Source organism: Caretta caretta, chromosome 10, assembly GCF_965140235.1.
Source record: "Caretta caretta isolate rCarCar2 chromosome 10, rCarCar1.hap1, whole genome shotgun sequence".
Taxonomy (NCBI): Eukaryota; Metazoa; Chordata; order Testudines; family Cheloniidae; genus Caretta; species Caretta caretta.
The window spans coordinates 7633353-7648578 of record NC_134215.1 but is presented as its reverse complement, the minus strand read 5'-3'; the positions used below and the strand labels follow the sequence as shown (position 1 = coordinate 7648578).

The 15226-nt window shown below is 54.5% G+C and overlaps 1 protein-coding gene across 6 annotated transcripts in view; it reads left to right on the top strand.

Annotated features, from left to right (window-relative positions):
* The window catches only part of RAI1 (retinoic acid induced 1), a 134039-nt gene extending 119452 nt beyond the window's left edge, over window positions 1-14587 (top strand). For 5 of the 6 annotated variants that reach the window (XM_048867675.2, XM_048867676.2, XM_048867678.2 and 2 more), the window contains 4 exons: window positions 234-5820; window positions 10044-10137; window positions 12204-12253; window positions 13881-14587. In XM_048867675.2, coding sequence (XP_048723632.2) covers window positions 250-5820; window positions 10044-10137; window positions 12204-12253; window positions 13881-13895 — 5730 coding nt within the window. In that variant the 5' untranslated portion in view covers window positions 234-249 and the 3' untranslated portion in view covers window positions 13896-14587. The remainder of the gene's footprint in view (window positions 1-233; window positions 5821-10043; window positions 10138-12203; window positions 12254-13880) is intronic. The other variant, XR_007358913.2, reaches the window with a different exon arrangement.
* The last annotated feature ends 639 nt before the right edge of the window (window positions 14588-15226 follow it).

The window sequence follows — 15226 nt, the reverse complement described above, 5'->3', positions numbered from 1 at the left end:
TTTGTTTTCCTTTAAAGGCGGGGGGGAGGGAGGGGAGGTTTGACTGTAGCGCACAGTCGGGAGGCCTGCATTGCAAAACAACAGCCGCAATACAGGCACAAATCTCCGAAGTCTCGCACCGGCTTTTAAACAAACAACAAAATAACGCCCCCACCCCTCCTTCCCAAACCCAAGGTAAAAGAAAATGCTTCATTTGAATCCTCTCCTCTCTCTCGCTCTCTCTCTCTTCACAGATAACAAGCCCCAGCCATGCAGTCCTTTCGAGAAAGGTGTGGTTTCCATGGCAACCAGCAGAACTACCAGCAGACTTCACAAGACACATCACGCCTGGAGAATTACAGGCATCAAAGTCAGGCAGGGCCGAACTGCGAGCGTCAGAGGCTGGTGGCGAAGGAGTACTACAGTCAGCAGCAGCTGCCTTACCCAGGGTACGAGAACAGCGCCGCGGAGAAATATCACAGGGGAAATAAGCAATTGCCTGGCCAGCAGCTGCAAGGCCGGCCGGCCTTTTCGAATTACGCAGTCCAAGAGAACAGCCCATACCCGGCCCGCTATTCTGGGGAGGAGAGCCTGCAGACCTGGGGAGCTCAGCAGCAATCCTTAGCCGGAGGAGTGGCGAAGTATGAGGAAAACTTGATGAAAAAGAGCCCGGCTCCCGCCGGCAGCAGGCAGTACCACGAGCAAACGGCTCAGCTTCCGTTCCGAACTCATTCCTTGCACCTGCCGCAGCAGCCGCAGCCGCCTGCCTTGACATATCCCAAGCTGCAAAGGCAGAAGATCCAGAATGACGTCTCCTCACCCATGTCCTTTTCCCAGACCGGCCACTTCACCCAGCACTCCCAGTCCCAGTTCCCAGCCTCTTCGACGTACTCCTCCGTCCCAGGAGGGAGCCAGGCAGCTCATTCGTATAAAAGCTGCATCGCGCCCTCCAGCCAACAGCACGAGCGGCCTCTTGGAGGTGCTGCGAACCTGGCATCTGGGCAGCGAGTACAGAACCTGCACGGCTATCAGGCAAACCGAATTAGCTACGACCAGCAGCAGCAGCAGCAGCAGCAGCCGCCCTTGCAAGGAAGGCATCATGCCCAGGAAACACTTCACTATCAAAACCTAGCAAAGTACCAACATTATAACCAGCCAGGCCAGACCTATTGCCAGACTGATGCTCCTGTGAGGACGCCAGAGCAATATTACCAGACATTTAGTCCTAGCTCAAGTCATTCTCCAGCTCGTTCTGTTGGTAGGTCTCCATCCTATAGCTCCACTCCATCTCCTCTGATGCCAAACCTGGAGAATTTCCAATACAGCCAGCAATCTCTCAGCACAGCGTCTTTCGCTGCCGGCATCACTGACCACAGCCATTTCATGCCTTTATTGAATCCTTCTCCAACAGATGGGACGAGTCCAGATGCTCAGTCCGGGAACTGCAAAAACTTGCAGAAGGAGAAGATCCCTGAAAACCTCCTGTCCGATCTCAGTTTGCAAAGTCTAACTGCGCTCACCTCGCAAGTCGAGAATATTTCCAACACTGTCCAGCAGCTTCTCCTTTCAAAATCAGCAGTGCCCCAGAAAAAAGGCATCAAAAACCCTCCTAGGACCCCAGAACAGCTCAAAGGCCAACACTGTAGTCCAGAGAGCAGCACGTACTCTGCCGAGCAGGTAGGCACCCCCCTATCGGACCCCCTTAGCACCCCTCAGTCAGTACATGCTGAAGCTCAGGATGCCGATTATCTGAGCGGGTCTGAAGATCAACTAGAGAGAAATTTCCTTTATTGCAGTCAAAGCCGCAGTCCAGCAAGGGTCAACAGCAACTCCAAGGCCAAGCCCGAGTCGGTCTCTACCTGCTCAGTGACTTCTCCAGACGACATGTCCACGAAGTCCGATGATTCTTTCCAGAGTATTCATGCTAACCTGCCCTTGGAAACATTCACCAAGTACATGACCAATGAAAGGGAGTGCCCAAGGCTGCTTCTGAGTGCGCTGTCTCAGGAGGAGCTGGCTTCCGAAATCATTGTGCTACAGGACGCTATCAACGAGAAGGCAGACAAAGCCTGGGCCAACTCCCCCACTTTAAACAAAGACCCTGCAAAATCCCCCTTCCATGTAGAAAATCACAGAACGGGTCTGGACTCAATGGTTAAGAGCACATGGTCCAACCACGGTGACTCGGGTACACACACCGAACCCCTGAAATTAAACAAAGCCTCTGGGGGAAACAACAGTAAGGATTTCAGCGAAGAGGTTTATGAGAATGCCCAAGTGGAGTTTACAACAACTGAAACAAAGAATGCTCTTAAAGTCACCAGTTCCCTGGCGTATAATTCCAAACCCAGTATCCCAGCTGCTACTTCCAGTTCTGAGGCCGCCAGTTACAGCTGCTATTCAAACACCACGGCCAACTCAGTGGGTTCCGAAAACACCATGGAGCATTTTGACTGGCCAGATGAAAGCATCAGTGAATCATGCCTGAGGTGGAAGGAGCTTGGGCCATGTCTACAATCATCAGATCTTTCCAAGGGTTTGTTCCACAGCAAATTGGCTGGGTCTTGCAAAGAGAAAAAAAATGTCTGCTGCATGGATATATGTGACGGTGAACAATCAGCCAAGAATGAACAAGCCGAGGACTTCAGCCAGCAGCAGATGGGGGAGGAAGACACTTTGACGTATGATGAGGCCACCAAAGCAGATAGTGAGAGGTGGCTGGAGGATACCAGGCACTGCTGTTCAGGTGGGGACTTCAGCGAAATCCCGATGATATCATCTCCAGATCTGAAGGAGTCTGATTTGGAACCAGAAGAATATTCATCTCTGTGTGAGCTGGCTAGTTCAGAGCAGAAGTCTGTGATCTACGATACATCCCCACCTAAACCTCCTGAGAATGCTGCGGTGCTCTCCTCCAAGGATGTGCCGGTATCAGCAGAAGAAACTGTAAGCACAGTGGAGAAAGAAGATTCAGCTCCCTCCTCTCGTTTGTCTGGACAGTCTGTTATCCTCTTGGGCCCGGCAGTTGGCACTGAAACCAAGGTGAAAAGTTGGTTTGAATCTTCTCTGCCTCACATAAAACCTGAGGAGGACACAACAGTAGGTGAAAGCGTCCTCCAGGAGAAGACAGAGACCGAAACGACCTTGTCCGTTAAGGTAAAGAAGCAAATACTACCAGAAAATTTGCTGGCAAAATCAGACTCGATCTCGAGGGGCAAGACTCTTCGCAGCAAGAGGGTCCATTCCAGGTTGTCAGAAGGAGAGGAATCCAGCAAACCAGTACCAAGCCCGTTCAAAGACATCCAGGCAGCTGGCATGGTGGCCAACACACGTGTAGGGCCAGATGGCCAGATGGAAACAACAAGCAAAAATGCTCATGGCCAGACTCCTAGGTTTCCAACTGAAGGCTTGCCAGCTCGGATGTGTACCCGCTCTTTCACTGCCTTGAGTGAGCCCAGGACGCCAGCCCCACTGGAAGGACTGAAGGTGTTGCCCCATCAAGAAAAGTTAGGGAAGAATCCAGTTTGTGGCATGAAGCAGAGAGTTGCTTTCAAAGCCAGGAAACGCACCGGAAGACCGGCCCCAAAAGTTGTTCAAAATCCCAGTGAACCCACTTCTCTCCTGGTCCCAAACTTGGTGCAGAACGAGGACTTTATTGGCCAAAAGGCTAAAGGCCTAGAGCCCCAAGACGCAGAGGTGAAGGACCAGAGATCCATGATCCTGCGGTCTAGGACCAAGACACAGGAGGTCTACACAAAAAGGAGAAGGGAGAAGAGGACTGCAGATGTCAGGCTCAAAAACTGTAAAACACCCAAGAAGCTCCTTTCAAACAACCATCTACCCCCCACCTTCAAGATCACACCCCCAGGGGGGCCACACAAAGAAGGGAAGGTGGGCAAAAGAATGAAACTCTCCAAATCCGGGCCTGGAACGGGCAGCAAACTGTCTGAGCGGCCGCTGCATTCGCTGAAGAGAAAATCCACCTTCGTGTCCCCTATCCCTACCAAAAAGAGAAATTTAGTTTTAAGGAGCAGCAGCAGCAGCGCAAAAGAGGAGAAGCCCGAAGCCTCCCCCAATCTCTTTAAAAGGATGCCGTCAACCAAAAAGGCGAGAGCTAAACTGCCCACAAAGAGCTCCTGCGAAGCAGCCTTGACGCCCCCTCCAGCTAAAGAACCCCCCAACGTCTGTATTAAAATCACCTCTCGGGCGGCATTTCAGGGGGCCATGAAGACAAAAGTGCTGCCCCCGAGGAAAGGCAGGGGCCTGAAGCTGGAGGCCATTGTGCAGAAGATCACCTCACCGAATTTAAAGAAGTTTGCATGCAAAACGGCCGCCGCTACTGCACACAGTAATCCTCTGAGCCCTGCCGGCGTGGAGAAGGAGCGGGCCTTAAAGAATGCAAGTGTAACCCCAGCGGTGGGAGAAGCGGGGCCATTAAACCAGGGCATGGCACAAAAGGCTCCTGCCGCTTCAGTAGCAGAGCAATTATGCAGAAATTCGAACAACAGACCCTTAAAAGGAAAACTAATGAACAGTAAGAAACTGTCCTCTGACTGTTTCAAGGGTGAGGCCTATTCATCTCCCGAGACAGCGCAGCACAACGGCAGCAGCATGGCTGCGAAGAGCATCAGCCTGCTGCCCAAGAAGAGGAACCGAAAAGGGAAAGCAGCAGCCTTCAGCGTGGCCAAAAACCCCTTGGACAGGCGGGCGCATCTCGCCCCTGCTCTGCTTCTGACGGCCAGAGAGCGGGCAGGCGCGGGGGACGCGCTGGGGAACGGGGAAGACGGACAACGGGACGGGAAGAAGCCGAAGACCGAGGACAAAGACTTGGCCAAGAATGAACCCCCCGAGGGGAGAAGCTCCCAGACCCAAACCCGGGTGCAGAAGCAGCGAGCGAACCACTCCAGCTACAATGGCTACTCCAAGAGACAAAGGAAACGGCACACCCGCAGCAAGGCCAAGAACGTGGCCGCCAGGTGTAAAAGCAGGGCGAAGCGGCAGCAGCAGGCCCCACTGCTTAACCCCGCGGAGCCCGAAATCAGGCTCAAGTACATCTCGTGCAAGCGGCTGCGGACGGACAGCCGAGCGCCGCCTTTCTCCCCCTACGTGCGGGTGGAGAAGCGCAACGAGTTCACCACCACCTGCACCGTCATCAACTCAGCCGGGGAGGAGGCCAGACTCCACAAGGAGCAGCAGCCTTCGTCCTCGGCCCAGGCCCTGCTTCCCGGCGGGGCCTCCCTGCAGCCCAAAGCGGCGCTGCCTTTATCTTCCGCAATGCACCTGGGCCCAGTGGTGTCCAAGGCCCTCAACGCAGCCTGTCTGGTCTGCTGCCTCTGCCGGAACCCGGCCAATTACAAAGACCTGGGGGATCTCTGCGGGCCGTATTACCCGGAGCACTGCCTGCCGAAAAAGAAATCGAGGCTGAAAGACAAGATTAAAGTGGAGGGGCCGAGCGAAGAGGCTCCTGTGCCTTCGCCGGCAGAGAGAACGCTCAAAACGACAGATAATAATTGTACAACGAGTACAATCAGTGGGAAGCCGCCAAGGCTGGACAGTGCTGCTGACTCAGCGAAACAGAGCGCTCTCCGGTCGAGTTCCAGGGGGATGTTTAGGAAACTACAAAGCTGTTACTGCTGTGATGAGAGGACAGAGGGAGAGGAGGCGGCAGAGAAGCCCAGACGGCACGAGTGCAACAAAGCCGAGTCCCCGTCTCAGGAGCCGGTGGGAGACACGCAGGAGCACTGGGTTCACGAAGCCTGTGCTATATGGACCGCTGGGGTTTACCTGGTTGCAGGGAAGCTGTATGGGCTACAGGAGGCGATAAAGGTGGCTGCTGAAGTGGTAAGAGCCTCTCCTTAGGCTAAAGGGCCATTTGGAACGTGCGCACCCGCTCACCAGCCCTACACATCCGCCTCCCTTTAGCAAAAGTCCAGGATTGCCCAGATCAGAGAGGGCATGTCAACCCCACAGCTGTGATTGTGTTTGGGGCTGGGTGGGGGGGAGCCTTGCCATAAGACATAAGGATCGTATCCTCCAAACAAGTCTAACCACATTCTTTGCAGTCACTGGCGGGGGAGTCGAGGTGTAGCCCTTTCGGAGGCCATCCTAGGAAAGGAATTCCAGTGCACATGGGGCTGCCTGAGAGGCAGGCTCAGATTTCCAACCCCGGGCGCCTCGCAGTTGTATCCTGCAAGGTGTCGAGCCCCCTCAGCTGGAGCAAAGGGTGCACTGCACCTGACACGATTAGGCCCTCAGGATAGCTAGTGCCCCGCCTAGGCAGGGCGTCCTTCTAAATGCCCCTGCTCTGGGTGTCCCCCCCATTTGAATGCAGGAGCAAACAGATAATGCCCTTTCTGGTATTGGACTGAAGGCTAGCGGGACCCTGTCGGGGCTCATAGAATGTTAAGGCCAGACGGGACCATTAGATCATCTGTATCTCGCAGGCCAGAGCGTTTTCACCCAGTTACCCCTGCACTGAGCCCCATGACGTATTGCTGTTCTTCTGGGCATTTGATGCTCGTCCCGAATAGAGCCCGTTCTCTAGCCATCCCAACAGAACACAGCCGACTTTCAAATAGGGCAATTAAAAACCCCCATAGGGCCCTTTTCACCAGCGAAACGCAGGGCCCTTTTCACCAGCGAAATGCCACGTGCCCTCTGGTGGGAAGCCATTGGAAACCGGAACGCCAATTAATGAGCAGCCGTATCTCTTTAGTATTCATTTGGGGCCACATCTTGCCAACTCCAGTGGGAAGTCAGCCTGGGTAACGACTGCAGGGTTTGGCCCTGTATTGGGCTTTCCTTGGCGTCCCTAGACTTCCCACAGTGTTAATAAATAGAAGAGGAAGATGGAGGGAAAAGGGGATTTAAACATTCACCAGCTGAGTCTTATTAGGAAGAGCCAGTACCTACCTCGTTTTGAGTCAGAGACGTGATCCTTACGTGCTGCTGTCGACTGGCTCCAAATGGCACCTTAGCATGTTCACCTTCACCTCACCAGCCTCCACTGCTCTGGTTACATACCCGCTGTGCCCCAGGGGCATAGCAAGGTCTCGATGGGCGGCAGAACAGTGTCCCATGCCACCCATCCCTTGCCCCCCCTGCGGTTCCTGTGGTGTTGCACCCACAGTAAGCAGCAGCACCCCGGTACAGTTAGACAACAAGGCGTTAACAGTGCGTTAATAAAAAGCCCGAGGAGCAACAATGAAAACCTGCCAATTGTCTTAAGAAATGTTGCTCCCAGGAAATTAAAAATAATGCACTGGCGTAAATGGGGTTTGTGTGGCGACAGGTATCCTGTAACCATGCCTCAGGCCTGGGCAGAAGCTGAAAACGGGGGGCGAGATTCTCCAAAGCACCCAAGTGATGTATTTGCACAAGTCCCATTGACTTTCGGTGAGACACATGCTCCTTTGAAAATCCCACCCAAGATGCCTATTTTGGCCTTAAATTAAACTTTCTTTGTGCGGGAAGGTGACCCTCCATGTTCCCATAAAATTGTGGAGATCCATCACCCGTGGGGACTCTGAGATCTGCTGGAAGCAAACTGTTCCACCTTTACTGCAACCAGCTTGGCTTGCGTCTCAGAGGTGCAATGCTAGCTAGGAACAGGGATGGAAGGGGAAGGGGAAATGGGATGAAGAAACAGAAGCTGCCTGGCCAGATTCCACAGTGACGGGCAGAGTAGGGGGCAAAGGGACCCTTCTTCCTTCACTTCTATGCCTTTCCTTTTCTGTGCCAAAAGGATCTAATGCAAATAAGACGCAGGGGTAATTAACCACTGGGACAGTTTACCTAGGGAATGTGATGGCTTCTCCATTGCCAATGTGATGGCTGCTCCAAGCCCGTCAATCAATACTTGTTGTTTTTCTTTTAAAAAAACCACCCTTCTAGCTCCGCCAAAATTGGATGCAGGGGATAGTGGGTGACGTTGTCTGGTCTGGGCTATGCAGGAGGTCAGATTAGAGGATCATACTGGCCCTTGTTCAGCTGAAAGTCTGTAAATCCATGGTTTTACCAAAACACCAAGTAGTTTGAGGCTGTCAGTGGATATGCCACAGTGGACTGTTCTTACAGTGTCCCTTAGCCTGGGCCACTTACGCTGTCTGGCGCATTTACACCTGTACCTAAGTGCGTCTCCTCATTCGTACACACACCGTTTCACAAGCAGAATAGACAAGCTCAAAAGCACAGTGATGATTAGCTTCTCCGGGCAGGGATCTCTTCTGTGCCCTCTTCTGTGTCTCTGAAGCACCATGCTCAGCAGTGGGGACACTGAACTGGTAATAATTCATCATCAGAACCTGCCGGGCAAAGGAGAGCCAATCAGGGCCAGATCCTCAGCTGGTGTCACTCGGCATAGCTCCATTGACTTCAGCGAAGCTAACCTGATTGATGACAGCCGAGGATCTGGCCCTCAGAGAGTAGAGAGGTATCACTGGGTGCAGATAATGGCATGTTATATGGCGTTCTGCTGTGTTTTTACAGCATGTCATTACTGTTATTTAAATAGCTTTATGAACTAATCAGGGTTGGAACATTTTAAACATCCATTCGCCCTCTATCCCCAGCTGCAAAGTCCCTAAAGGGGTGGGTCTGTAGAAATTGCTCAGCCGTTCCTCATCTTGGACCCTCATTCACCTGCACCTCGCACTTGTACTGTTGTAAGCGATGTACCTTGGAATTGCTGAGTCCCAGGACGGGGGAGAGGCAAAGGGCCAATTCTGCTCTCAAGCTCTGCTGTAGAGCAGGCTGGCGTGAGTGAGCGGATATGGCCCGAGGATATGCTAATGCAGTGAACTCCATGTCATGGCTAGGAACTGGTATCAGTTAGCATGAGGAGGGTGGATCCAAACAGTCAATTCCCCACAGTTCCAGGGTTTTAAATTTCCCCTTCTGGGCTCAGCTCCACTTGCACCCTTCCCTCTGGGCCTCTGCAGGTTGCTCAGTGCAAGGTGCCCTCTCTCTCCTGACCCTTCCACCTGCAGGTCCCTGGCTGGGTGTTCTCCAGCACTGCCGTTTGATGCTGTGTAGCATACACAGACTCCGAGTTGTACCAGGCCTTGTAAGGGACAGCTCATGTTCCCAGAATGGTTCAGAAAGAGGACGACACCCAAAATCCATATACGTTTCGCATGCAGCACAGGGCGAGCTGGAGACTGGAGCACATGAAGAGCTGGGATTCTAGACCCAGCTCTGTCCCTGACTCACTGGGCAGCCTTGGACAGGTCACTCCACCTGTGGGTGCCTCTGTAAAATGGAGAGGATGACACTTACCTAGCCCACAAGGGGGTTGTGAGGATTAATGAATATTTGGGAACCACTTTGCCCTCCTGGTGCGTTCCACCAGAGGATCTCAAAGTATTTTGACTACTATTGTACATCAAGCAAGTTCATTGGGCAGTCATCGGAAGAGTGTTTTGTCCCACCGCAATAAGAGGATTTGTCTCCCCGGACACACAGTTGGGTTGCATTAGCCCCACCCCATCCCAACACCGCACTGGGCTAATGCCCTTTTAGAACATAAATGGTTGCCACAGCCTCTAAGCGTTCAAATTTGGGTCTGGTTACGGTGTTCTTTGGTCTGCAATTCTGGGTACGGTCAACGGAAATGGGGTGGTTAACAAAACTCAGTGGTAGGCCTTGGAGAGGACAGGTTAAAGGCTGTGTCCATTCCACAGGCTCACCAGTTAGTGGTTGTGGTAACTGGGACAGAATTCTTGAACTGGAGTGGGTGGAAAAGAGGCAGCAGTGCTATCCCAGGGACAGTGGGAGCAATGGAAGCAGGCTCTGTTGCCAAATCCCCAGTAGAAGTAAGGATTACAACTCACTGTCATGGGGAAGTGAATGAGTTTGGTAAAGCTATTAGGACTCAACCAGGCTTTGTGGGGCTGAGGAACGAATGGGGTAAATCTGAACCTGGTGGGGATGTGAAACTGCCAGCTTTTCCTGGCCGTTCCGTGGCTGTCAGGGGACTAGCTAGTTGCTGTGTCTGGGATTTACTTTGCTGGACCTCACTGGATTCTCTCTCTCTTTTCCCCCCTGCCCCACTGGTGGATTTAAAGAGATGCTCTAGTTGCCAACAAGCAGGAGCAACCATTGGGTGCTGCCACAAGGGATGTGCCCAAACCTATCATTACGCATGTGCCATCGACACAGGTAAGGCTTGTTTAGGAGAGGAGGGATTTGGGTCAAGAGGGCTGGAAGGACCTCAACTTCCTGCTCCCCAGCGTTTGGTTGCTCCTGGCGCGATTCCCGAGTCCCATGCATGAGGAGAGTCATACAAGATGGGGAATAAGCCTCCATTTTGGCTGGCTCTGAGGCGCCCTTTCTGAGTGTTAACGCTCCATGTGATTTGGGGGTTCATAAGCGAGAGGCACGAGCGCATTGCACCCAGCTTTGTGTGTGCTCCCCAATGCACTTCAGACCTGGCCCTCCGCCTCTGAGTTCCCGCAGCAGGTCGCCAATGCACCACCAATTCTGACCAGCGCGCCTCCTATTCCAGGCCTAGTCCCCCCTTCACAGAAACCACAGCTGGTCTCATGAGTTTGTATTATATCATGTTCTTGATCATTCACAGGGTGGCACTATGTGGTTAGAACAAGGGGGCTGGGAGTCAGGTCTCCTGCATTCTCCTCCTGCCTCCACTGTAGATATGTTGTATGTCCTTGGGCAAGTTACTCAATCTCACTGGGTTTTAGCTTCCCCCTTTGTGAAAGGGTGTAATGGTACCTCCCATTCATTCTCGGTGCCAGAGTTACTGGTGATCTGTATCGGGAAGGCTCCAGAGAAGGGAAAAGCCTTTTTAATAGGCCAGGACCAAGGGTGTTATTGTCTGCATGACCCTGCAATCGATTTTGTTACCACCAAGTGTCAGTTTGCCATGCACGTGCGCCAGAGAGATGGGACGGTATTTATGTGGCAGTCAAAAAACACTGACACAGTCTTAAAAGTAATTTCAGCGTGGCACTGCGGGCACTTTGCCACGGCCAGTCTTGGAGCCTCCCTCAGAAAGGCAGGGTGAGAAAGGCAAGAAGGAATGAAGGGTGAGAGTGAAAGGAAAAGAGCAGTGTGGGATGCTGGGCTGAGGGGGGCACTTCTGATCCCATCCCTGCCATCCGCTCCCTGGGGGACTGGGTTGAGTCCCAGACACATGCGGTGTCTCAGTTTATCCATGGGGGTCAGGACCCCGCTGCACGGAGATGTTGTGGGCAGTAATCAGTTAAGGTAAAGGGGCCAGAGTCAGCCCTGTAGATCTCTGCAGGAGACCCAGGGTGGGGCCTGGTGTTGGGAAAGCACTTTCAAATCAAAGCAGCCACAAGTGTTATTCCCCATCCCCTGTCTCTCTGTGTCCCGTCCTCCTGGCGGCCTCGCCGGGGAGCTGTCGAGCTGGAGGAGGCTGTGAGCAGCCCCAGCCTCTTTTACAGCATGCACTGCGGTACTGTCAGCCTCGGAGCCATCCACTGGTACTGGTAGCTTTCCCGCAGAGAGGAGAGGCCTGGAAGAGCTGCCAGCCCTGTTCGCAGCTAGCGCCATCTCCCCCAGAAGTCACCCAGGCACATGTGCCAGGCTGGGATGGGGCGGGACCATCTCCACAGAGCAAGATCTCCCCAGACTTGACCCTCTGGACGGCCTGCGTCAAATCCCGCTCAAGCCACCAGGGGAATAAGTTTGGCCAGTCTCAGCTCAGCCCTTTGGCAGAAACTTGGCCACATGAAACCTCATTGCTCATTTAGCGCAGCGAAGTGCGGCTGGCAGGAGAGACCCGAGCTTGGGGCCAAGGGGCAATGGTGGGACTGGGGGAGCAGAGCAGAGCCCGGTTCCAGGGCTTCAAGAGTAGGTCCAAGCTGAGGAGCTGAGGCACAGCTCTGTGGGTGCTGCAGGTCCAGGCTGAGGAGTCCTGGTGAGCCGTGGGGGGCCTGGCACAGCCCCTGCCGGGCTTGGCTGACGTAAGCCGGGCTTCCCATCAGCCAGGAGCGGCCCCTCTGGCTGCTGGAGGAGGAGCAGTTATGGACACTAGAGTGAGTCCCATTCTGTCCTCTCCACTGCAGGACAAGGCCTGTGAGAAAGGGGAAATCAGCAGGGGTAGGGAGAAGGCTCAGAGCTCAGAGAACTCAGCCCCCGGGCTAATGGCGGGTGGAAGTGGGTGGTTGTGGGAGGCTGTGGGGGACACACGGCTGCCTCACCTGCACCCTCTAAAGTAGGGCTCTCCTTTCCATTCGCAGGTTGCTTATTAACTGAAGAGAACTTCTCTCTGAAATGTCCCAAACATAAGGTGAGCCCAGAGCCCCCCACCCAGGAATCTGTCCTCTCCTCCTGGCTTCCCTGGCCACAACCCCTGCAATTCTGTATGTTCCCCTGCACAGCTCCCATCCCAGCAGGCTGAGGGGAGCAGGGGCTGGCTAGGGTAGCCCTGCGGCCGCCCTCCCAGCCCAGGGGCTGAGCTCGTGGCCAGCCCTATGGAGCAGGAATCAAACCCAACGGCCTGCCTATCCCGCCTGGCCTCCAAGCCACCTCTGCACTCTGGCCGTGTCACCATCCTCTCCTGCCCCCAAATCTCAGCTCCCTCTGAAGCCTATTTATCCTGCTCTGTTGGCTTCAGCCTCTGGCAACTCGTCCCAGACCTCTGTTGCCCTCCTGGGGAAACGCACCCCCTGATTTCCCTTCCAGCTCCCAGAGAAACCGCGTCAAGCCGCCTCTAGATTCCTGCTCCGCCGGCGGCCTGAGCTGTTTGCGCCTGTTGGCGTTCTGCCTGGCATAAGCAGGCAGGGAACAAAGTGAGGTTGAAGCGGGAGCGTTGGAGGGGTTGTCACTGCTGCTGCCACCACCTCCCCACACAGCAACAGGAGACGGGCTGGGACTAAAGGGCTTTGTCTTCCCTCAAGAGCTCGTTTCCAAATGCTGACCAGGGGCCCGGTAATGTAATCAGCGGTAAAAGCACTTCCTGCCTCTCTCTTTCCCCAGCTACAGCATGTGCACCTTATTACAGGCAATTAGACTGGAGGTCAGGGCTGCGCAACCAGGATCCAGACTGGGAACATGCCCACAGCTTGAGGGTTGAGTGTTTTGGATTGGGGGGGGCGGCAGGTTGGGCCAGGCCCAGCTGTCATTTGTAATCCAGTCAGGACAAGACCGGGCAAGTCATCACCAGCTGGTCTGATGAGTAGGAAGAAATGTACAGATGGGTCTGGTAGCTGCTCTGGGCACCCACGTGCCTTGCTGATGCCCAGGGAGGGAAGCCAGGGGCTGTGGCCCTGGGGGGAATGCATAGCACCCCGTAGACGAAAGGGCTCCTGCTAGCGGATTTGTTAAACTGAAGTTGCAGAGTGTATAGCTGAGGCTGGAGTGATAGGCCGTGCAAGGCAGTTCCTCTGGTTCAGGACCAGTGGCGAAGAGGACACCTGTCCCAGCGTGGGAAGGACAGGACAGCAGCAGGGGGAGATGCACGTGTCCCTTCCTCTGGAAGACTCTGAAGGGAAAGGGAGGTTGGGAAGGGCAGGATACCCGCAAGCCAGCAGATGGCTAGCGTGGCACTGAATCCAGAGGGACAAGCCAGAGGAGGGCAGGTTGCTAAGAGATGAGTCTTGCTGCCCCCCGGTGGTGGCTGTTCTGTCTGTCCAGCTGACGGGCTGCAGAGTGCTGTTATTTTGCCCTGTGCCCGGTGCAGGTGAGCAGTGCCAGGGGCAGGGTGAACCCAGGGAGTCCTCGAGCTGTCAGCAGCCACCTCCGGCTGCCTCATGCCACACTGTTCCCTGCATGCTGGCAAAGCCAGGACTGGAATTCAGCCAGGTCAGCCGGAAGGCGACACCATTCCCCCTCCTCCTTGGTGGGGCTGGGCCCCCCAGAGCAGCAAGTTAACCTTTCGGCTGCCGATCCATTGACCTGTTTGGTTTCTTTTGCAGAGGCAGCCGTTATAATCCATCTGCCGGGAAGTCGCCCCGCCGCCAGGTCCAGGTCACCGCAGAGGCTCCTTGGTGCTTGTCTCACCGGTGGCTGCCAACGACAAGACCCCACAGGGAAAGGCAAGGACGAAAGTGCAGAATGTACCCATCTGCGTCCATTCCCCCGTGCAATAGTGTTTCCCTGGGACGGGGGAGCACCCAGAATACAGGCCAGGTGGGAAGCCAGTTCCAGGTTCTACTTCTACCCTTCTGCTCCCCGCAACACGCTACCAGAGCCATTCCGGATGGGCATGGAGATCTAGCTCCAGGGTCTTCTTGGAACTCTATCCAGAGCCATTCCAGGTGGGCACGTAAAAGCATTTCCACGTTTTTCTCCTTCCCCCTCTGAACTCTACCCCGGAGCCAGTGGGCAAAGAAATCCAGTTCCAGGTTTTTCCTCCTCTCCCCTTTAGGACCTGTAACTGACACTGATAGTAACATCTTTCACCTGGGACAAGGCCCCAGGTAAATCCCGGCCTGGAGCATTTTCAGCACCTCCCCTTGAAGTGGATTCTGGGTATACCTGCTGCGGTGGGACTCCCTTGACCAGAGAACGAAGGCGGCGCGTGGACGGTGGCTTCTCTGACCCGGTCCCAGATGATGCAAATAACAAAACCCATGGCAAATACAGACTATGTTTCAGAACTACATTAGCTGCACAGGGGTGGGGTGGGGGTGGGCTGGGGCGGGGTGGGAGTACAGTGTAAAAGGGTTACTGACGATGTTGTCTTACTCTGGAACAGCTGGACTATGGGAGCTTTCCAGTCCTCCATATCTCACTCTGATCTGATCTGAGATGTTGCCTTCAGCAAACCTCATGGTGTCTGTCTGTATATATGTGCTCGACATGAGAAAAAAAATGGCCTGATGTTTGAAACAACACTTTGCTCTTTTGGTTTGGTTTTTCATTTGCAGCCCCGGTCCCCTGCCGCGAGCCCCGGGGGTGGGGCGTGGGGGCAGGCGGGGGCCAACTGGCAGAGGCTGCTGCGGGAGACGCTGGGGGGCGGAAGTTGGCGTGTGCATGGGGAGGCGGAAACGCGGTTTTGGCCCTTGGAGGTTCCCCTGCTGCAGCCACACTGAAGGCTGGGCTGTTTCTGGACGGGAAAAGGGAGTTGGGGCTCATTAGAATGATCTCAACCCCACCTTCCTGTGTTGTCTCTGGGCCTTCAGCGCCTCCCTCCTGCCCCCGCTGCCTCTGGATGGGACTTGTGTACTGGGGTGTGTCGCTCTAGGGGGAGCCCTGTACGCACCCGCAGCAGCTCGGGCAGGGAGTGACAAGCAATACTTCTCCATTAGACCAGTCTGGA